Source organism: Polistes fuscatus, unplaced genomic scaffold (genome assembly GCF_010416935.1).
Source record: "Polistes fuscatus isolate 324 unplaced genomic scaffold, CU_Pfus_HIC Scaffold25, whole genome shotgun sequence".
NCBI classification, from domain to species: domain Eukaryota; kingdom Metazoa; phylum Arthropoda; class Insecta; order Hymenoptera; family Vespidae; genus Polistes; species Polistes fuscatus.
Window position 1 is genome coordinate 2,232,994 of NW_025113102.1, and position 24,233 is coordinate 2,257,226.

General features: G+C 36.6%; 2 protein-coding genes across 2 annotated transcripts in view; one reads left to right on the forward strand and one right to left on the reverse strand.

Annotated features, from left to right (window-relative positions):
- The first annotated feature begins 5,199 nt into the window (after positions 1 to 5,199).
- Positions 5,200 to 24,233, forward strand: part of LOC122518568 (gastrula zinc finger protein XlCGF46.1-like) — a 51,741-nt gene continuing 32,707 nt past the window's right edge. Inside the window, exon 1 of the mRNA XM_043637574.1 lies at positions 5,200 to 5,322. The gene's annotated coding sequence lies outside the window, so the exon portion shown is untranslated. The remainder of the gene's footprint in view (positions 5,323 to 24,233) is intronic.
- On the reverse strand, positions 14,571 to 15,443 carry LOC122518639 (mitochondrial pyruvate carrier 1-like). Its single transcript, XM_043637686.1, has 3 exons — positions 15,385 to 15,443; positions 14,934 to 15,034; positions 14,571 to 14,734 (listed from the first exon to the last, which is right to left on the reverse strand). The coding sequence occupies exons 1-3, from the start codon at positions 15,441 to 15,443 to the stop codon at positions 14,571 to 14,573; spliced, it is 324 nt and encodes a 107-aa protein (XP_043493621.1).

Sequence of the window (24,233 nt, forward strand, 5' to 3'; positions counted from 1 at the left end):
TTGGAATAGTGTCACAATTTATTAATTAAATTCATTTGGAAATTCGTTTAACACTAGATTTTTTCATTATTGTTTCATTTACTATTTTTTAATAACTTACAAAAATTGTTTGTATGAAGAAATGGGTAGAGAGGAGGAATTAATATTTACATATATTTCATTATAGTATTAAAAATCAACGTATATTTTGAAAAAATAATATTAAAATTTTATGTATATGTAGCATATGTAGCAAGAAAATTTGATATGAGTCAAATTGGTTTACTGTTAGTTCATTAATCTAGTGTTAATTGAATTAACTGCATGTAATGCAGTTTTAGAATCAGTGTTAGTGCATTGTCATCGTCATCCTAAGGGTAGGAGACCCATCGTGCATTCATCGTTGAAGATTCGAAGTAAGTTTTTTTTTGTATCTCATAATTCCACAAACATTTTAATTGTTTTCAGTAATAGTAATGATATTAATAGTGTTTTTTTTTATTTCTGTTTCAGATTGCAATCGTGCGCGAAGCAATATACGGGAGTGTTGCAATCGATTAAATATAATTAAAATCACGGATTAGAAGCACGTTCGTTCGCTCATTTCAATTCGCTCGTGTTACGCGATTGTATTAGAAATTTTTCATATTAAATTAACTGCGACCAAAGCAGTAATTGCATTAGATTTTGTTCGACAAAAGTTGTATTTTTATCTTTAATCAGTCGCACAGACTGTTCGCGTATTAGAATCAGTGCATCAATGAAGATTTCTTTACTTGCATTGACTGAGTGCAAAGCAGTCTTTGGAAGCAGTTGTAGAATCAGTGATCGGGCGTAAAACATATTAAAATCAAACGCGAATTAGAATCAGTGTTGTTCGCCGTATAATAAAATTTCGGTTTCGCGATAAGAAACTCATCTATATTTTCTTATTCTCGTCTATACCGCGTTCTTAGATTCACGCGAGGTGCATCGCCATGGTGCAATTGAATTTCATCTCATTGGATTGCATTGTAAGTATTCATTTTAATTTACATTTTACTTGATTTATTTTTTATACGATTTTGGATTGTATTGCAGATAACTTATCGTTATGTTCTATTTTATGTTACAGATAAAACGATGGATTTTTTTCCTTTTCAATAATATGGAGTTGATTCTTCGATGGATTCTTCGATGGAACTTCGATGGATCTTCGATGGATCTTCGATGGTACTTCGATGGATCTTCGGTAGATCTTCGGTGGAACTTCGTTGGATCGCCTTCAATACCAAATCGAGGAACTCTACCATCGTCGGACTACAACACTTGCTGCGAAGTAGGAGTGTTTTGGAGCCATCGTAGAACTTCATACGCAGTAAGTCAAAAAATTTAAAGTCCCTCCGGTGCTCAATCATGCCGAGGATGAAAGGTACTAATCGGCACGAGTTACCGGTTGTAATTATTCCAATAAATTATTGACGAGCACATGAGTAATTTTTCTTTTGGAATTACTCATGAAAATTGTATATTGTATTGTATTATATTGTATATTTTATATTAGTTCAGGATAGGTTTTCTTGCCCCATCGGTTAAATTCACTTAATTAATATTACAATTAACTAATGCACTTCTTTTTTTATTACGTGTTTTGTTCGTGGCTAGTAGTGGCGAAATCGAGGATTAATTTACTCTTTTTCTAAAAAAGTACTGGAGTCTAAAGTACTCCAGAAAAGCATGAAATAAATGTCTTACATGCATTGCTTCGTATTTAGTTTATCTAATCGCGATTAATTTTGATGTATCGATATTTCGATATTATAAATAAATGAGCAAGAAGACAAACCCATTCGCGACGGATAGATTCCAGCAATTAAGTGGTGGCTCAAAGCCCAGTTCTTTTATTAGAACAGCCAACTTAATGAAAGGAGTCGTCCTAGGTTCTGAAATATTTTAAAAGATATTAAAAGATTTTTAAATTTATTATTTATCAAATAAATTGTAGAGTCCTTAGTCGCTTAGATGAATTTTTATTGAAATGTATTTATGTGTTATATATTTATGTGTATTTAATCATATTTTTTAGATCAGGATTTTCAGTTTCTAATATACTAATCTCCCGTTTCTCCCCCCTATACTTTTTGCGTTCTCATCTATACGTGTGCCCAGGTGCTACTCGTATGGGTGAGAAACTGTTAGTATAGGTTTAGTTTTAAGTTTTTCCCCTATTGGCGGCTGTCATTGTGCTAGTGATTGCACGATGTACTTTACACCTGTATGTGCGTTTAGGTAGTGTGTACTGTACATCGTTTCGTGTTAGTTTTTAATTAATGCATTATTTAATACTTAGAGTACTACTTAGTATAGCACACCTAGAGTTAGGTGTGATATAAAAAATACACACATGGTTGTATTTTTCTATTTAAATATATTAAATTTTTCTAATTTTCTTTTTCGTAATAAAATCGTTTTGAATAGTAGAGTTACCGCATGTATTTGTGGAAACTTTGATATACTCGTATAATACTAGTATGCATATATACTAGTATGTACTAGTATTTTTTATTTAGTCATATTTGCAATAATCATTAGCCTTGGCAGTCGATTACAGCAATTGGTACGTACTCCTATAAGTTTAGAAAACACGCGTTTGAACTAGGGTGTCGGAGGTGCCCCGGGGCATGCTCTCTAGCTTAGGCTTTTGCACCCTGGTGGTATGTGAGAGAATCGTGGAGTGAGTGGGTGGGTACGTATGTGTATTTGCTTTTTTTAAATATGGCAGGTAGCATACTTCTTTGAGCGAATGTGAAAACTTTAATTTTAAGTAGATAGGATCCAGGAAAGGCACGAGGTTTGTTTCCACTCCGGAGTGGAAATTTCGCCTCCTGGTTTATACAGAATTGTTACCAAAATTTTTTTTTTTTATTCATTCTCTTATGTTTCCTTTGTAAATTTATTTTGTAACTCTTCTGTAGTTTTTATTACGTATCATGAGATTCAAAGGAATTTGCAACGATTTGAAAGATTTATTTCTATTTCGATTCTATCTCGAAGGAGATAGAGTTGAACAAACAAGCAAATACTTTGATCCATTTGATACTTTGTTTTAAGTATTATAATATTAGCACTTCGCACAATCGCGATTTTCTCAATTAGAAATATTTAATATTAATCAATATAACGAATGAATGTGAAATAAAAATATTGCAAGAAAATGCATAACATTTATTGCATTATATATTTCAATTCTATTTTATTTTTTGACATTGAAAGTGCGATGTGTTATTAGGTCATCGATTATTGACTGCTTGGACATTCGTTTAATTGTGCTCGTGTATATATCAATCAACTATAAGTTCATTGATAGTTCACGAGCTTTACTAATAAACAGAGAATGTATATTAATTTTTTAATAATTGAGAATTAGAATAGTAACATAATACGAGTTATCTTCTCTCACGTAGAAAATGTCCAATGCAGTTTTCAGGGATGAAGAAAGAAGAGGCTAAATGCCGAAGAGGCGAATGCCGAAGAGGCCCCCACTTAACTGTGGCTGAAGAGGGCAACTACATAGACTATTGAGCTATTTTCAAAGGTTCAACAGCAAGTTCGAACCTATCGAGAATAGTTCTTTCGTCATATTTTATATTTTATTATATTTCTTGCTTGCTCGTCAATAATTTGTAGTTGTAATTGGAGATGAAGGACCATTCCATCTCCTTGGCACACCAAATCTGTATCTAAATCGTCTAAAAGGTGCACAAGTTTTTAGTTAGTTAGACTCAAAAAAATTACAATTCTCGTGTTATTTAATTTTGAAGTTTGAATAACGTTCAATAAATATTACAGTCATTTCTTTTCTCTTATTTCGTTTTTAAGACTTTTTACTCTGATTGTATTTTATTAAATTTGCAATTTTTCTTTTGTATATAACGTTGTTTAAAAGTATTTTATAATAATTAATAGGATATTATTTTTATTAGTAATTTATCATAATATTTGTACTTTTCCTGTTTCTTAATTAATTATATTTTGTAATGTAAAATCACGCGTTTAAATTTTATTTTATTTTACAAACGGTAAATAGAGATTGAATAACAATAAATAGGGAATTCAAATGAAAAATGCATCTGTGAATTGGACCACTTATATGTCAGGCTATTGTATCACTTGATTGTATGATTAATATAGTTTTCTTCTTGTTACAGGTGACCATCGTGGGATTTATCGTCAAACCTTCTGGATTCTTTTTTATTTGATTGTCTCTTAAATTGCTTCATTTTAAAATATTTATATAATTGCATTTCTGAAGGCACACACATGTTTATACACTAAAAATTAAATATAAATATTTAAAAATATATTACAGTTTAACTATACTATAATATATACTATCAATGAATATATATCATATACTATTATTTACAATTAAAGAATACAGATATTTTTTATTAGTCGAGCTCTGTTTTATCGACAGTTTTGGATATTTATTCTTTTCGAGTAATGAACAATTATTTTATTGCACTAATGTACTCTACTTTTATTACAGGAAAACTTTTCTCTCCAACAGAATCTCAATTGTACTCCTTAATATATTATGTTTAGTTGTATTTTTATTGAATACTCGACAAATGTTTGGCTTTATGCATTTTTTTTTTCTTTGAATGTATTTGAACTGCACAGATTGTAGTGTATAGTGTCACACATGTTTTTTTATGTACTATTAGTCCCCCTTTATATTTTAACCCCTTTGAAAGGGGTAAAGGGCATCACCCCTTTACACATAAAAAAGGGGTAGCTGTTAAAAAAGGGTGTTGCAGCTGGAAAAGTATAGGCCTATCTATCTAGATGTATTATATCTAAATATTTTGTTATATTATATATAATTAAGTATCTGATGTAATAGTCTATTTTTTATTGCATTTTATGTTTCGCTGTAATTGAAAAATATGTTTATTAAGATAAGACTCTTAATACATTATTTATTCTAGATAATACTGCGGGGCAATATTTTTTCTTACGTGTAGTAAAAATTCAGCGAGCCACACCCCTTTAGCGGTGGGATTTGGAATATTCGTTCAGGGCATGCTCCGTCTCATAGCCAATACAGATCTTTCCGCAGAGGATACCGTCTCTCTCTTATACTCTTGACGGAGGATCTACTCCCAGGGATAGGGAGATAGGTTCCCATGATTGGTCAGGGTAACGTAGTCTACCAACAGCTACGCTGCTGTTTAAAAGGGGTTGCTCAGTTCTCCGTTGGCTGTCGTTGCCTTTAGATCGTAGTATATCTTTTCATCAATCAGTGAGCACGTATTGTTGAAGTGCTTATAGATAATACAAATTTTAATGGATTTAAGATTTGTAAGTATTTATATCGGTGTTTAATGGTTTTCATATAAAATTATTTTTATTATTATCTAAAGTATATATTTAAACAAATAATTTTTATTTTATCTCTTATAGTATATCTATTTTATTCACTTTTTTTCCTAATATTACTTCTATATATATTTACATTTTTAATTTTTAATTTTTATCTGTTTAATTATTACTACGCGTTTCAATGAAAGTTTCTATAAACATTTATAAACATAGTTCTAACATATAGTATGAGATTAAGAATGTTACTATCCATTACAGAAGAATAATTCTCCACCCCTTTGATATAAAATTCTGTTGGGTACCCTTTTTGTAGGTAAACCCTTTTTTAGGCACCCCTTTTTTAAGATATCCCTTTTTGAGGGTATCTTTTTTCTACTTTTGGAGACTACTTTTTGAAACACCAGAGATTTTACCTGTTTTATTTGGACCCAAAAATATTATCATTTTTCTTTATAAACATCTGTATTATGGAGAATGAATAAATTCTTCTGCTTTAAAAGGCTATGTGCTAGAGTTAAAAAGCATGAATTAAATTGAGCTTTATTCTCATTTGATGCTAGAGACATAATAAAGGGTGGAGCTTACTTTCCCTTCCACTTTGCATCAGATATGAAAAGAAACTAAAGGGTAGGCAGTCTTATGTAGAAGTTGAAAGAGGGTACTTTGCTTGAATGGCAGCATCGTTATTCTCATTTAAACCACATCTATTATCTAATAGTATATGAAATAAATACTTTTGTAAGCTTTCAAATATACTTTTTATGTAGGTACAAAGTATTAAAAAAGATAGATAGGAATATATGTGCTGAAGTGAAAGTGAGATTGTGTTATATTTAGTATTACAAACTGTGATATGTGTAAAATGAAAGATATAAGCTGTCTTTTATAAGTTATATAAGTCTTTATTCTTTTTTGTAAATAATGATAAAGCCATTTATTCGTATTTTGAGATATTTGAGGGTTTGCGTTTAAATGACGATTAATGATTTTTCAATATAAATTTATTAAAAATAATAAAATATGTAATTATGATTGAAATTTAAAATTTCATATGTTTTCAAAATCTCATATGATAACATTATTGCGAGCATCGTTGATCTTCCTTATTGACTTCTCACAGTATCGTGATAATTCCTAAAAATACTGCAAGATGTCGCGGTAGAAAATATTTAATATTTTACGGGGTCATGCTTGGTCAGAATTTTGAAAAAAATCAATTTTTCTTAGCTTTTAATATTATCACTTTTTGAGAATATACTTTGAAAATCTTAAGCCTTAATAAATAATATGACAAATATTATTTATTTTATTCCTTTTTGGCGATGCATATAAGTATGTAAATACTTACACACAGTAAAATAATTATAGTATTAATTTAACAAATAAAAGTACAAATTCAAAGATTCATGTATTGTTAAGAAATTAATTATAAAGAATAATAATTTAATAGATATCTTATCGTAAACAAAATTTTCGGCGAAATCAAAGGCGAAAATGTTTTCGATATAGTTTTAGAGGGTTGAAATCCTGACAGTAGAGATAAACGCGAATAAATCTATTTTTCTGTCTACCCCTGGAATCGTTTCGCCAAAAGCCCGCTTACCTTTGTTCGCTGTTTCAGAACTTGGAGTCGTTTTCGATAAAGTTTGCGCGCTAACCAAAGGCGTGTTTGCATTTCTCTCCCTTAGGGAGATCGTCTCTGGCGCGCAATTCCGAAAAGCCGATTTCAATTCCGTTTCCTTCTATAGGGAAAAAGAAATCTCGAGTGACAGACATGGTTCAAAGAGAGATAGAGCCAAAAATACGAAAAAGAGAGAGAAAGCGAGGGTGAATTCACCCTGGGATTAGAAGAATCGCGTAGACAGGAGCCGCAACATGCGTGACTATCCCAAGAACTCCCTACATCTTTGAGAGTCCCATTGCATCGATCCTTTTTCAACCGCTTTCTTTGCTTATCTCAACTTGTTCTGTGATGCTAAGGAACCATGGACCGGTAAGTGGGAAAAATATTGTAGTCATTTTTCGGGGTAGATTCTCAGCCTTATATTTTATTCAGTTTAAGATTCACAGTTCGGACGATTCGATTATTTTCATATTATTATTCTTATCTTATTGCCATTATTATTATTATTATTATTAAGAGAATATGTTCGAGGAACGAATATAAAAAGAAATTCGAATTCTCATTGAGATTTCTTCGTGTGTAACGTTGCTAGGTGGTATAACGATGAGCTTCGTTTCCGTCTCCGGTCTTCACAATTTCTGCCCCGTCAACTCCATTCTTCCGCGGTCTGGCTCCGTATGTCTTGCCTCTTTTACGTCCTAGACGTGAACGAAAAGCTCAGAAATTCTAGTTAGGCGAAGCTCACGTTCTCAATGTATCTGAGTATTAAGAGGAGTATTAAAATAAATTTTTTAGAAATTTTGTTGATTCATAAAAAATTCAGAATTTCGACGGTTGAAATTTGTTCAATTCGAAAATATAAGTAACAGTGGAGTAAGGACAAGAAATACTGTCGATTCTGTGCGGGTAACCAGGAACAGAGAATTTTTCCTAAAGAAAAAAGAAAGAAAAATGTTTTATGAGCGACAAGGAATGACCGAAGAGTTGACCTCTTTCTCTCTCTCTCTCTCTTTTTTTTTGCTCTAGGATACAGAAGATGCTTCTCGTTCGATATTTTTCATTCCTCGTGTGCAGCGCATAAACACATTTTTATATGACACAGGAGTTGATGTATCTTTCCCTCTCTGGGATCTGGTTCTCGGTTGGAATAGAAGCCTTTGTCCAGGGTGCTGTCCATGCTTCTTGATATTCCGGCGGCGCCTTCGTCCTTTCGGGACGTTCCATCCTTGCCACCCTCGATTTCTCTTTCTTGCTTTTCCTTCCTTTCCACCCTTGCATATGTCCTCCAAGATCGTCGTCCTCCATCAATACTTTTTTCGAAGAAAAAAATCATTCCTTCGACTAGAGAGAAATTCTAAAAGAGTTTTCACAAGAATCGCGATTCGTGAATTTAATGGTAGGAAAGGATGGATGATCCAATTCGATCCCTTTTACTCTTTCTAGAGTAACGCGTATCTAAAGGAGAGAACCATTCGGCTTGCTTTGTCGCTAAAAGATTCCTTGAGTTTTCTCTCTTTGTACGGGGTGGGCTCTTTTGCGCAGAGACCAGACCCGGCCAATAAAAACTTTACAACTTCGTAATGAATGCAAGAAATAATTATCTCATGAATACATTAGTTTTATTATCTCTCGACACGGACGAGGACCGTAAAAGAGGCATTGGATATCTCGACCCTTCCCGTCTTACTTATGTTCCTCTCTTCTCATCCCCCCCGTTCCTTTCTCCCACCTTCCTTCTCTCTTTGTCTCTCTTTCCTTCCTCTCTTTTCTTTCTCATTCTCACGATCGATATCCTCTTCTTCGTTCGATAATTCTCCGATCTCGCGATGCTAACATCTAGCCGCTTGCTTTGGGGAAGGAGAATGGAAAGCTTTTCAGTAATCTCGCAGCGTCAGCCGAGAGATCGAAGGACGCCCGATAGCCTCGACTTCGAACGCTATAAACCCCATTAGTCTTGCTACCTTGAACAATAATATCGCTTTTAAATTTGATCTCGTTGACGATGGTAGACGTAGATACTGATAGATCGCGGGAAAGGAGGAACGGGGTTAAAGAGCAACGAGGAGTGGGGGTGTTGGAGGTAGAGTATACTCGCATTTACGTCATTTATCGTAGAAACTTCCTTCGTTTGGCTATATCAGTAGAAAACCCTTTATGTGAATACTGCGAGATGCGAGGAGATGGAGAAAAAGAGGGAGGGAGGGTGAGAGAGAGAAAGAAAAGAAGAGGAGGGCGAGCACAGGGCTCGTGACACGGAGTGATTGATCGTTGCCTCGCGACACCCCCGTCTTACTTCTAGAGTGGATAAAGGGGTGGAAAAAGGAGTGGAAACCCTTTCACGCTTTCACGGATCAGTCACAGGATCACGTTTTCAGCCCAACCTTCTCGTTTCCTCGGCCTCGAAGTTCGCCTCCGAGCAAGCTCGACTCCTTTCGTACAAGGCACATGCATCACCCAGTGTCCTACCGACGACTTTCATCCCCGGTCCTTTTTCTCTCTCGTGAGATCGCATCTTCAAGATTGAGACCATAATGTTTTCCTATATAATATTCATTTTAACGAGGTGATTTTCTTTCAAGGTTCCTCTTACATATAATTTAATAATCAATTATATACGAGAGGTATTTTTCATAAAATAATGGAAGATCATCCTTTCTCGAGATCCATCCTATTTTCTCGTTCGTTTACGCGGCGCATGTTTCTCCGGAAGCCGGAGCAGAGGCGACGGCGTCTCATACATCAGGACACCTAATTCTTCCTTTCGTTCAAGTGTAACTCTTATATCTTATCCATTTAGAAGTTCCATTTTGCTGCTTTCAGCTAGCCGACCGGGCTGTCGCTATTAAAACCGACGAGCCACATCGTCGTGTCATTGATAGCCTTTACTACTTCTACTACTTCTCTCTCTCTCTCTCTCTCTCTCTCTAAGTTCGAAGCTAACGAACGAAAAGGGTTTCGATGAACGTCGATAAAGCCGAAGGCAACGTCAAGGAAATCGTTTTCTTGCGTTTCAAGTAAAACATTTTCTATCGTTCTCGATACGTCAAAGTTCGAACAATGAGATCAATTTATGAAATCGATACTGTGCAATCGATATTCTAATAAAAAAAAAGAACAACACGAAAAAAGCGCGTGGAACCTACACGCGAGTAAAACATTTTTTTTCAATCATTCTTATCAATGACTGTTGCACTTTTTGTGTTTCGCGCTTGAAATTGTTTGCATTCGTTATGTGGTTGTCTCGTGTTTCCACTGCCGCCTTCCGCAAATTCTTCTCGATCGATATTTTCCCGTTTCTTCCCTACCACTCAGTGTTCCTCTAAAAACCTTTCACTTTTCGTTTCGCTTGAAAATTTTCGGTACCCTCCCGAAAGAAGTTTGACTTCAATATAAGCGTGGGTAAGATCGATTTGTGGAATATAATAGGTGGAATCGTAATAGAAAGAATAGCTTTTAGTCGAATGACGATTTCGTCGAATCAGCTATGAAGAGGAGGCACACGGATACATAAGACGAAATTGGATATTGCTGTTAAATATTTGAAAAAGCTTCGATCTGCAGGATTTGGTTGATATCCCATGGGAATACAGACTTTTCCACAATTTTTCCCATTGACCCTTTTCGATTTAGAACGAGCAATTAGTAAAAGAGCTTTTTTTTTCACTTTACTATTTGTCGTAAGATAGGCGCGTTACGATTACTTATGTAACAAGCTCACCTTGCTTTTCATACTTGCCGTTTGCGATATTAACAAAAAAGCGTACGTGCTATCGTGTCAGAGAAATTACGCGCGCACCTCGTTTGTGTAACGTTGCTGCATATAAATAATCGATAAAACCTTTAATGGCCAGAGGCGATACCGAAACGTTTGCTGCTCTTTCGACCTCTTGCTCTCCTAGTACTATATTTAATGTTATAGCGTTGCCGATAATTTAATAAAATATATTGCCCGAGATAGCTTGCAAAACATATTTATATACATATATATATATATACTTATATATATATATATTGGTATATGTGTGCGCGCGTGCGCGTGTGTAGATAAATTCAGTGTGTTCGCGTAGTACAGACATATCATTTTTACATCCGAAATAAGTTTTACTTCAAACAATTCGATAATTCCATATAAGAAAATTGAAAATTCATGAGTGAACGTGTACGTTCGCGACAGGGAACAAACATAGGCATTGGTCGAAGAAAATTTAAAATTGAACATCCTGCAGAATGTAAGGATCAAAGTTCTTACGTCGGTCTCCATCTTCACTCCGATCGGGAGAATGTGTTTTTTTTTCCGCGCCCTCGAATACGTCACATGAATAAAAAATATCCTTCAAAGTTGCCAACCCCAATCTTCAAACGGACGAGACCCACCCCTTATCTCGAGCAATCGTGGAAAGGTAGTTTCAAGTTCTAAGGAATTGGGAAATCGAAAAGGTCTCTCTTTTTTGGACATTTACATGAAATAGGCGCCATATTCAAGAAATTCTATAGACCAAAAATTCAAATTAAAAGGCGATTCGGCGTTTTCGAATCGAAAAGTCGAGAAAACATCGATTTCGACCAGTGCCATCGATAGCTTCCTTTCCTGGAAGCTAACCCTAATATATTGGATCGAGTTTACGGAGGGATGGAGTCACGTTGCGCCAAAAGAGAGAGAGAGAGAAGGTGGATGGATGCTTCGCAGGAAGGGTCTTGCTCGAAGCGTTACGGGTCATAAACCATCCTCGCTTTCTGAAATCGGTTTCTAGCTCGCGCTTGCGCTCATCTAAGAAACACGCGCTTATTTTCAGCGCGCGGCGTCTTCTTTTGCCTTCTTACTCGCTCTGGGGTTCCGATTCGTTTCGATAACACTTGTTTACTTCTTTCTTGTCCACTTCCAAAGTAATAGAATCTCCAATCCCAAAATTCAATCGTTTTATTCTTAGTTACTACATCATTTTTTTTCCATACATTTTTTCCAATATCCAACAAACAGAGGAGTTGCTTTTTGGTTTTTAATTGACAAAAATACACAATGTTGGCAAGTATTTAGGGGGATGACACGCAACATTGCAACCCTTATGATTTTTTAACCGTGAACCGTTTTCACGGACTTATGGCGTACCACCACTCGTCTCGGGTGCCATGTTATTTTAGAGGGCTGATTCGAGAACATTTTTTTTTTTTTATGAATCCACCAGAAATAACTATGTTTCCCATAGCGTTCGACTCTCGAGTATGTACCTTATGTTGTTATCCCGGCGTTGTAATACTTTGCCTCGTGATCGAATTCTCTTGGAAAATGTGTTTTCTACGCAAGATAGAATTTTCGCAAAATGTTTTATCTCATCCACGATCGAGTCGTCGAATGGAAAAATAAACGGCTTGCCTTCCTCCTCTTTCATTTTGACAACGAGAAGAAATTTTTACCTATATACCTATTACATTTTTACGAGTAGGTTTTTAATTATATTTTTAATAAGAATTGGAGTAATGAAATTTGGGCTTTTAGTTTCGTAGTAGGTACGTAAGAAATTCGTCGAATATTCCGATATCTCAGGATGCTCTCGAGAACTGTCTCGGTTTAATGTATGTCTCTTATAGAGCGAGGGTTGCGTTTGATTCATTTCACCCCTGAGGGTGCCCACCTCTTACAGCAGGGTGGATTCGCCACGCGTATCACCGGGGATGATTTTTTTCAAGTCAAACGCATTTTGCTCGTAGTTGCGCGAATCCACCCTGGAAGACTTTACATGGCCGTTATAAGCTAACGCACTTCATTTAAAGATCGTCGAACGACGAAAAGTCTCCGATGAAAAAAAGGGAGGAAGGTCCATTTTCGTTTTTTCTTTTTTCTTCTTTTTTTTTTCTTTTCTATCACTCCCTTATGTTCTTGTCCTCGTTTTTTTTATGGACCGACTTCATATAAGTATACATATATACTCGTATATGTATCGAATAAGCGAGGGTGGACTTTACAATCGGAGGGTCGCGTCTTTTTCACGCTCGACGTGACTCGCGGCTTTTCGCGTGGTTTTCATTCGATTGAGTTATTCGCTCGACAACTCAGGAAAGGGAGGAGGAAGACGGGTGGGGGGGGAAGGGAGTTAGCGTGTCCTCGCTTTTTAAAAACGTTTTCCCTTTCTATCGAGTTAAAGTAAAAGAAAATATGTGTGTTTCCGAAAAGAAAAGAGGGATCGAATCGGTATCGATTCTCGATGGACGTATCGATAAGCAAAGGTGGATTACACTTTGTCAGTTTAACGCGAAGGAAAGATCCGTCCCTTTTTTAGACGGGCCTGTTCTTCGAGGTGGAAGGAAGCAGGAAGGTGGAGATCGCGTTTGAGATCGTGGCCGATCGATGGATCCTTCAGTCGCGTTGCTTTGCCCTTTCAATTCTGGCCGATTTGGCTCGATCTCTTACGACGAGAAATCGGCCTCTGCAGTGGGGAAAAGAAGAAGAGAATCCTGGCTTCTCCGGGCATGTGGCAAATTGCTGAACGTTCTTCGTTCTAGAGGGGACTCGCAGGAGAAAGGAGATAGAGGACGAGAGGAAGAGGAGGAGTAGGAGGAGGAGGAGGAGGAGGAGGACAACGAAAGAGAGAGAGAGGGAGATAGAAAGTTGGAGAGCGCGAAGGAGAAGAGGCAGTGGGTAATCTGTGATTCAAAGAGAGCGATCCATCTTGCAACATGCCAGGATTCAATCGTCGGCATTTGTTTGTGAAATCAGTCCCGAAGGAATCCTCCCTCTTTCAGCGTTCTCGTTCTTCTCCTCCTCCGCCTTCGCCAGACCTGACACTTTTGAGATCCCCGAAGATCAGAGCTTTATTCTAAAAATTCGATTTAAACAACGGGAATGGATGAATGTGTCGCGTGGATTATTTTACTTTGACGAATGCAAAGAAGTATTACGAAGGCGAGAAATTAGAGAGGGAGCAACGCATGATCGGAGTCCAAGAAGGGCTAATAAGGACATATATATTTATTCGGAAAGGCGGGGGTGGATTTTATGTTCTTTTCCCTTTTTTCTCTAGCAACCAGATGAGCGAGAAGGAGAGCCGTTGGTTGGCTTAGCATTTGGAAAAAACAGGGATAGATTCGTGCGTCTGATCCGTGCCAGATCCCATAAAATGACCCTGAGCACGATCCATACGATCGAGTAGCCCTCCTCGAAACAGCAGTATCGCACGAGAGACTACCCTAGCAAAATTATTGCTCTCCTTAGATATTCCTACATAGCGTAGCGGAATTGGGGCCACCGGCGAATAAACTCGTGCCCTTTTCGATTCGATTGGAAAAAGGAGACACCGAACGACCAGGGTGTACGAGCTACAAAAAAAAGAAAACACATTCGAACGTACTCCAAGCTTGCTTTCGCTCTCTTTTTCTTTAGATGTTCCATGTTCTATACTCGACCAACCAGAGTGCTACTTTTTTTGCTCTTCTTTTTTATGAACCGTTCGCTAGTGTGTTCATCTTTGTCGATATGTTTAGATTTTCTCTACCCTCTCGTCCATTCTATGAATTTATTTTTTCCGACAGTAAGCGAATTTATTAACTTTATTTCTAATTGTAGACATATTTATTGTATTTCCATCTTACATTTACGAATCGAACGATATTATTCTTCCTCCAGTGGCTTCGAACCGTAGTGATAATCAAGATATCGATATCCTTGTATTAATTGTGCCGCTACATTAGTGCCATGGCATGCGAAAAGTAACATGTTCCTTGGTTTTACCATTACGGCGAATCTCATGAACATCATCGAGTATAGCGTAAGGGCTGAAAAAATATAAGAGAAAAGTATTTCTGGTAAATTAAAGAGGGTCGTATTCTTTTTCCTTCTCATTCTCTTATTTCTTTTTTTCTTCTTCTTCTTCGTCATTTTTAGAAACGCGGTCGTTATCCGAAACTTCTTCGTCGCGATTATTACGAGAGTCGAGAGAATTCTTCGAAATAAGGAGCTAGTGTTCGAACTTACCCAAAGTCATCTTGCCGCTAATGATCCTTGGATGCTTTTGCGTGTCTGCTATAGTTGCTATAGGTATCATCCAGTTGAATACCGGTCCCCAGAAGTGTGTACTTAAAGAGTAGTTCAATAATAAAGATCGAGGAAACGATAAATGCAACGTGGCTAAACTAGCACGAACGAGTTCGTTCTCGTTTTTACAAAATCTATACTTTGATTTTTAGCACGAAAACACGCACACCAAAGTTATTATTTTCTGTTGGTGATCGAGCATGCGATCTGACATAATGAAAACTTTCCACAAGAATGCATTTAATTCGTGTTCATGGTCACGTGAATTAAATCCTTCTTTAACTGACTACGCAAACACAATATGATAAATATATATACATCTGGTATTCCTCTTTAATCGTTTAATTATTTAAGGTTATAATAATTAAAGTCTCAAAAAGTATATACCCACCTCATTAAATAATCTCTGTTCTCTTTGCTGAACAATGATTTGTTTCTTTTGCTGACCATGATGAACGGAATATAGGAATTTACTATACAAAGATGTACTTTTTATACAACAATCTAAATTAAAGTATGAAAAAGCATAAAAGCGAAGTAGGACGATACAAAACTTCGATATAATTACTTCGAGAAACTAATGATGATTTATCGAAACATACGAAAACTCGTCGAAGCTTATCTTCGAGTGCTGCTTCACGAAGGAAGAAAAAAGAAATGATAGCCTTGATTACGATAACAATTGCACGATATTAAAGCGATAAGTATATCAAAGAAAAGCGAACGCACTTTTTTTTTATGACTGACAATGAAACATAGGAAACGAAAGGATGTTTGAAACGCTACTGGCTCAATATTGCCAGAAAACTCGAGTTCGAGATCTTTCATTGACAATGAAATGTCAAAGAGATAACGAAAGATATGAAGCTCAAAGAGAGATAACGCGTTGAAATACATTTTTTTGCCAAGCTGGTATGTTTGTTAACCGTTTGTATGTTATTAAGTTAAAAAGAAAGAACGAATTTATTTCTTTATTATTTTTTATATATTAACAAACATCTCGATCTGAGTTGTTTATTAATTGCTATACCTTAAATAATAAATATTCCAAGCATATAATTATATATATACTATAAAAATTCCTCTTCTAATATATAATACATTATGTAGGGTAAATTTTGCTGAATGACCTTTGCTAGCATCATGACGGATTTGTGAATCCTCTTTTCACGCATAATTTATCGTTCAATTGATCGCTCAGCTTTTATTTATCTTCTTTTTTTTCTTTTCATTTTTTTCCTTTTTTATCGGCATGCGTTTCTCTTAGTTCGTTGGATTCACGCAAACTTCTTTCCCCTATTCCCTTATAATAAATGCACAGGTTATTATTTCGCGCGTATAATATTGATGGCGTTATGAATGTTGCATGGAGGGGTACGTGTCGTCCTGAGCATAGCTCGCAGGGGGTGGAAACCAGCTAGAACCTTGGAGGGAAGAAGATGAGATACTGGTACGAAAACGCATGCGCCAATGCAGTATTATTGATCTGGAAAGGGGCGGTCTACGGAACCCTCCGAACTTCAACGACGTGTCCACCCGGTGGTCCTGGCACCCCCGTACTATGATTTTTAGAGTACGATAGACGATTCAAATATTCCACTACTCTTCGCGCCTAACAAATCATCATTATTTCCTAAAGTCATTATTAAAACTATTATGTTTTTTATATTAATCAAAATTAGCATTTTTTATACATAATAAAGTATAGATTTGTTAATATTTATTATTAGTTATTTAATACTGTTTAAGTATATTTTATTTCTATTTCTAGAAATGATATTTTCCTTCTTCATTTTCTCGCAACAATATGTTGGAAAGTGCATGCCAACAAAGCTCGGAATTCAATGTAGTTATATTATCTTATCTTAGAATATATTTTTCTCTTGCTTTCACACGATCAACGAAAGCGTAAGAGCTCCTCCTGATAGAATAATGGAAGGAGAAGTTGGTAAGCGTCTTAAGTGGCCGCACCTGCGTCTTCTACTTCCCCTGCATATGCATTCACGCATGTACCATCAGCACAAGGATTTCTCCCACCAAAAGAAAAACTTTATTCAGAGGTCCCCTAGGCCACCATACCGGCCACCATACCAGCCACTCAACGGTATTGCTACTATTTTCTTTTCTACTATGAATGTCGCTACTTTTTCTTCTTTGCCAAACATATTTTTTTATGCGAACAAACGTCTATTTACAAATTTAAAATTATCCAACGAATTATTTTTGCGTGAAAATTTTCATCCGAAATATTTGTCTGGGATTCGTAGAAAAACTTGTCGTATCCTCGTTGGCGCCGGCAATTTTATTTATTTTCGTTTAGCTTACACACAGCGATAATGTAAATCAGGCTCATTGTGCGGCATCCTTTCTCTCGTTATTTATGCACTCGCCTTCGGAGTAATTGTTCCATCGAAGGGACTTTCTTTCCCGAAAGAAGAAGTCTCCCTTGATGTGTACCGCCGCCAACTAACGCAATGTCCTCACCGAAGTCGCCTAATCACGAATCCCTTTCCATCAACATGTTCACTTTCTTTCTTTCTTTTTCGTACCAAAGATTCTAATTACTAGTTCAAATTAACGATCGAAGTCTTCTCGTTTGAAGAATTATTTACAAGTATGTGTTCATATGAAAAAAAAAAAAAAAAACAAATATTTTATTAGGAGCAGTGAGAGTACCGTTAACATACTTAATTGACTAGATGTATCATTGAACGAGATTAAAATCAAATTTCCATTTACACGCACTTATCAGTATCCTATGCGTTTATGCAGGCGTTCTTAATTACTCTCGTACTTAGTAGCGAGACGGACTTAATGAGCGAATTTAATGTGTGGATAATTGCTAATCGAATTTCGACTCGAACAATGGGCAAGAGAGAGAAAGAGAAATAACCGGAACACCATCCTCTCTGTTTGCTTCGTTGCTATGTAACTTTCCTACTGTATTCGGATAATGTTTTTAATTATCCGAAGTTGAGTCTAAAGTACGACAGCCGGCAAGCAGGTATCATGGATGTTGTTCTTCTTCGTTAATTTGATTTACAAATTATAAATTATTCGGTGTAAAGATAGGAAACATAGCAATTCGACTATGAGCTAATTTGTACTTTCATAAGTCAACGTCATATTTTAAAAGATTCATTTATTTTGTTGTAAAACATTTTCTCTTCGCTAAAAGATCCTCCGTATGATAAAATCCGAGAGAATTTCTTTCGAGAGAATTTTGTAGTTTCTTTAAGTATATGTTTTTTTTTTAATTCTTTTTCTTTAACGACGTTTTTTCCGTTAACACGAAAACTCCAGTTTTGCGTTGCATTGCGTTAAGTATGTCGAAGCAGAAACGTGGGCGTATCGACGAACGAAGTGCCACGTGCAATCTCCGAAAAGCGCAATATAAGGAAGAGAGAGTTATGAGGGCTACCCGTGAATGCGAGCCATTATTCCGCGCCATAAAGCGATTTCCACGCGTGCGCACAGAATTATATTTCTACTATTTAGCATTGGTCAAGATATCCAACTACTGCTGAAATTCTTCTTTTGCTTCGATCGATAGAGAATAAAAAGGGGAAATACGTTAAGAAAAGTAACCGTAAATCCTATCAAAATATATTTACAAACGATTACACGAATCAATATTAAATGCCATTGTATAAACACACACATATTGGCAAGGTGCGGAGTGTATGGTGGGGACAGTTGAATCGATTGCAGCGATCGCGGTGGTCAAATTTTCGTTAAATCATGCTTGATTTAAATGTAAACAATTAGATAATATAATTAAAAATGGTCCATAATAGTTGCTGTGTAGTTGAATGTAAGAATACTGGCAGAAATAGTAACTGCAAATTTTATACATTTCCAAGTGCTACTTGGAAGTTAGAACAAAGGAGAAAATGGATTAATGCAGTTAAGAGAATAAAGTAAGTAGTGTATAACCTAACTTAATAATATGTTTACTCCAATTCACGTGTATGAATGAAAATAATTTTGTAATTTTTGTTTTTTTTTTGTTTTGTTTTTTTTTGTATTTAATTTTTTTTATATATATTTATTTTTTTTATTTTTATTATGATAGTTGCAATGTTATTCCAACTGTCATTTGTATTGGTTATACCAGATAACCTCATTCCTCAGTAATAAACATTACTACTTACTGACACTTTTTATACTTACTTTCTTTGCTTTCAAATTATTTATTCACTAATTTATATTGCATTTCACTTTTACAATGCTGACCAGGTTAATATATATTTATTTACTAAAAATAAAAAATTTTTATTAATAATATTACACCTCTCCCACGGCTTTCGAGCATGATTTAATGCGGCCATCAGATGTCATTGTCATCGCGCACCTTGCCAATACACACACACACAATACTACATTTTAAATAGGATATTAAAATACATCGGAAAAGTAAAATATCTTTATTGTTTGTTTCTAATATTTATAAGCTCTCGAAAGGTTTTTTCTCGCGTGCTGCATTTTCCTCTTTTTCTTTTCACTCCCCCATCCTCCTAACTTTCTCGAATGTAATCACAATATGTATGAGAAAGGCAGAAGACAGAAATCCGTCGAGATACGAAGCTCACCTAGCACTCAGTTCTCTCATTGGAATTGCAACTAGTCCCGATTTCAGGGCGAGCTACATACATTATTCCACGCCCACCGACGGTATAATTTTACGCAAAAGCTTAACTTTACTCGGAGTTTTCTTTTTATTTACACCCCCGCAATAATGTAAAGATATGGAAGAGAGAGCAACAATCATTTTACGAAAAGATAAATAATGATTTGTTTGAAAAAAAATTGTGTTCGTAAGGGTAAAAGAAAAGTAGGAAAATTCGAAATCTCTTTCTACCTATCTCTCTCTCTCTCTCATTTTCTCTTTTTCTCTTTCTTTTCGCATAAATATGGAGCGCGGACGAAAGCTCCTGGGTAAGTCTGTTTAGGTGGGACGAATAATATCCGTCGTATTTTCCTTAGCTTCGCTGAATTATTATACGATTCATGTTTCAAATTGACTTACAAAATACAAAAGCGGAAGGAGAGGAATGTTATTGTACGGTGGTGGGGATCAGCACGAATACGAAGCAAGGGAAATACAGGGAAGGGCTACGTTATATTATCCATAAGATAAAACATTATATTTTTATAGATTAACGTTTGATTATAATACTTTGTTGAAATGATCGAGTCAATTGTTAGAATTTCATGCAAATTATTAAAGTAGACTAACCAGAAATTTGTTGTTCAAGTTTTACCATTATACTCGGAACTTTTAAACGTTGACGTTTAGGAATCCAATATCTTGAGATTAAGGAAGTTCTATCGGTCGAAAAAGTCGAGTAATTTGACTCCGGTATTTTGGTGATTCTGCTCGAAGCAATTTGTTCGGTAAAACGAGACACAAGGGGTCGTCTTTTCGCAATTACGTCAAAATTCTTGCTACTGAAACTGGTAGAAAACATTTAGATCGTTTAAAAGAATGAATATGATCTGTTCTTGCTAGAGGATACTAATAATCGGCATTGAAATATCTTTTGGCAAGTAGAAAGGAGAAAAGTAACAACATGTAGGAGTAAAAAAAAGAAAGAAAGGAAGGAAAGAAAGGAAAGAAGGAAGGAAGAAGGTCCTCAGTTAGGTACGGTCGAACGATCAGAAGGAATACCTATGTGTTAGGTAACAGAGGAGGAAAGATTCGTCGATCCTCCTGTCTGGCTGATCGGCTTGCCGACTTTCGAGAAGACAGAAGGAGAGAAGCAAAGCTGGAACCAATAAAAATGCCCGACATTCTCCGCTTCTAACGGCTCACGGGAGGCTCACGGAAGGCTCACAGAGCTCAGCACGCGTCCTCTTTTCCTCTTGCACACCTTCGCATCATTCTTCTCTTCCTTATTTTCCTCTTCCTCCTCCTCCTCCTCCTCCTCCAGTTCTTTCCTTTTCGATCCCGTTCGATTTCTCCTACCTTTCCATCCGTTGTTGCCTCTTCCTTGTCTCTTTTCGAAGCCCATCAAAGACTAAGCAAATATTTGGCGAGGTCTTCGGTGACCCTTCGGAAGGAAAAAGTGGGAGGAGGGAGGAGTGAATCCGTCGTTTTAAACGTTACTGTTTGACCTTCCTAGAACCGGGGTTCGAATGGAAACTCTCTTTTGTATCAAGTCTGGATTGCGTCGTGATGAGATCGAGTTAGGAAATGACTCTTTCCTCTTCCTTCTTTCTTTCTTTCTTTCTTTCTTTCTTTTCTCTCCTCCCCTCTTTTTTCTCTGCTTCTGCGTCCTTCTTCGAAAATTGTTTAATTCTTTAAATTGACCTTTCTGGAGGATCAAAGTCGTTCTCTCTCTTTTTCTCTTTGAGGGGGGAGATATTGGAAGGAAGATAGCAAACGAGACGACGAGATAAGGATGCTTTTCATGATGACAACGGAAAAAAAAATAGTTTTTCTTTACGTCGAATGTACCACGTCGAAGCGATAAGTCATTTTGTAAAATCAGAAAGAAAGAGAGGAAGAGAGAGAGGGAGAGAGAGAGAGAGGATCAGAAAGACGTAAGAAGAGTCGATTTTCGCTGGAAGCTTTCTCTCTATTTCACTGCTTCTATTCTTCACCATCGTCGCTTTTCTTCGGAATTCCACGAAGTACCCGCCATTGATTGATTCCTCGTTAATTAAAGGAGATCCGTAGGAAGTTATACACCTTCGAGCGAACGAGCGAAAAGAGTATACCGAGAATCGATCCTTGAACAAGAAAGTCCAGTGATTGGGAAAAAGACGATCGAGATTGTTTCGAGCCCGTAGAAAACGTGCCGATCGAAATCATCAACCCTTTTCCTTCTTCCTCGCTCCTCCCTTCCTTCTCCCTCTCTCGTAGATCCTCTCTGCTTCGGTCGGAAACGTTCTGCATAAGTCTCGCGAAGATGAATATTCATAGGATGGTTTGAGAAAGAGAGAAAGAAAGAGCCGATGAGAACGAGAACGACCGTTCTCTCGAGCTCGACTCTGGAATCTGTCGAGAAAAACTCTCGCGACTTTTGATTTCTTCTCGAAGAAGCACCATCGGCATCCCGTGCATACGTCGCGAAGAATGCAAGGGAGAGAGAGAGAGAGAGAGAGAGTCTCGGAACGAAAGGACATACAATTTTATTAGCAGAACTATTGCGAGAACCGATCATCTCGGAACGTGAAAAAATGAAAAATTTGTCGATCGAGCTAGGCGAATAAATAATTCAGCGAGTATCAAGATTTTTCTAAGCAACCCTCATTTACACGACATACTACTGACAAAGACTAGATGGTATATACATTCGAGTTGACGAGGAACTCGTTCCAAGAACGATCCAACGATTACTATTTCTTGCTACATCGAGTCATCGAGCTCTATCGCTAATCCAACCACGTATTTGTTCGTCGATGCAATTAGGTATAGCGATTTGCTTTCTCGTAGAATTTAAATGTTATAATCGATTTATTTTTTTATTACGTAGGACGAAGTTACGCCTGAGATTCCGTTGCTCGTACGAGAAGAAATGCACAAGCATTCTAAACGCATCCCTTTTTAACGAGCGTAGTCGAGTTGAGAGATCGTGCATGCACTAAAAACTATATTGTATCGTAGCGATGATAATTCCACGAAGAGAATTAAATAAAAGGGGCCAATGAGTTCTCGTCGAAGACGTGCTTAACATTTCGCTCATCTACTTATCATTTAAATTAAGCGTCAAATAAAAGATACTAATGCCTTTTTTTTTTCTTTGTATTTACCTTCAATTGATTAAAAGCTTCTTTACGCGTTTTCGATTCGATCAGAGAAGCATTGAATTCGCTAACGAGCAGCCGTGATTAGATGGGTACTGTTCGAAGGGACGGATAACCCTCGTATTCACCCTCTCATTACTTGCAGGGCCCCGTAATTTTACAGAACAGTCAGTCTAAATTAGCCGACCAGTTTGTACGCCACGAGACGTTCGACGCATACCTAGCGAGTTTGAAAAGAAGTCAACTCGAACCTACAGAACTTTCTTCTTTTCTTTATCCGCTTCTTGAGGATTCTAGGAACGTGTCGTGCAAGGAACGAATTTTAATAAGAATTAACTTCGATTACTTGACCTTTCAATACGCCTGTACGATTTGACAGAGAATTCTGACAGGGGAAAATATCGAGATAAGAACGAGATGAGAAAGAAGAGGAGAAATAAGGGAAAGTGTTCGGTAGATTGCTTCTGATAGATAATAAAAAGGGCATTTTCTCCGAGGGATTGCAGGTTGATTGTAACGCCGCTATCTACTGACCTCTTCGGACGGATATTAAAAGTCATTTTTTTTTTTTTTTTTTGTAGAAAGTAGAGAAAATAACATGCGTGTTGTAATGTAAACTAAAATGAAAATTCTCCACTTGTCTGTTTTTTTTTTCGGCATTATCTCAATGATAATTTATTTGAGGATTTTTCTGCCGATCATGAAAAGCGTACGAGGCGTAACGCGTGACTTCTTATCCTCGCAAAGTATCGATAAGTTTAGGAAAAAGCTGGGCTAGGAGCAAAGAAGGGTGGCTCGGAACGGTGCTAAAAGCAAAGCGGAGGGCTGGAAGATGGCAGAGGTCGAGGGTCGGAATGCTGGAGAACGCTGATAACGCGCTTGTTATGTCTCGAAAGTCTCGCTTTCGGGATTGGAGAGAAAGAGAAAGAGAGTCACTGGTAGGGGCAGTTTAATTAAAAGAAACCTCCCGTTTGACGGAGCGAGAAAGCTCGAATTCGCTTTATGTTCGAGTTACAGTCGTCTTTTATGACGAGACTACCCCTAGCCTGTTCTTTCTATCCATCTGCGCTCGCTAGATAGGCCTAAGAACACTCGGTATTATTAAGTAATATGAACTTTTCTTCTTTTTTTCCTTTTTTTTTCTTCCCTTTTCTTTTCCCTTCTTTTTCTATTTTCTTTAGGAATTTTGTCTCATTTCATTTTTGTTCTCGAATTACCTTTTCGGATTACGAACTAAAAATATCCAAGTATCGTTGTAAAACATAGAAATAGAGAAATAAAACAGGTAAGATTTCTCGTGAAAAGAAATAGGTTCGTGTAGACCCCGCAAATCATCCTTAAATCGAGAAACTTTGCCGGCGCATAACTTTTCTCCCTATACTTTCGTGGCCCGTGGTGTATGCGTCTTCTTTTCTTACTACTAGTGCTCGAATTCGTGTACGTATTAACCTACATATACTTTCCCGAATGCTCGTCATGTGTTCTGAA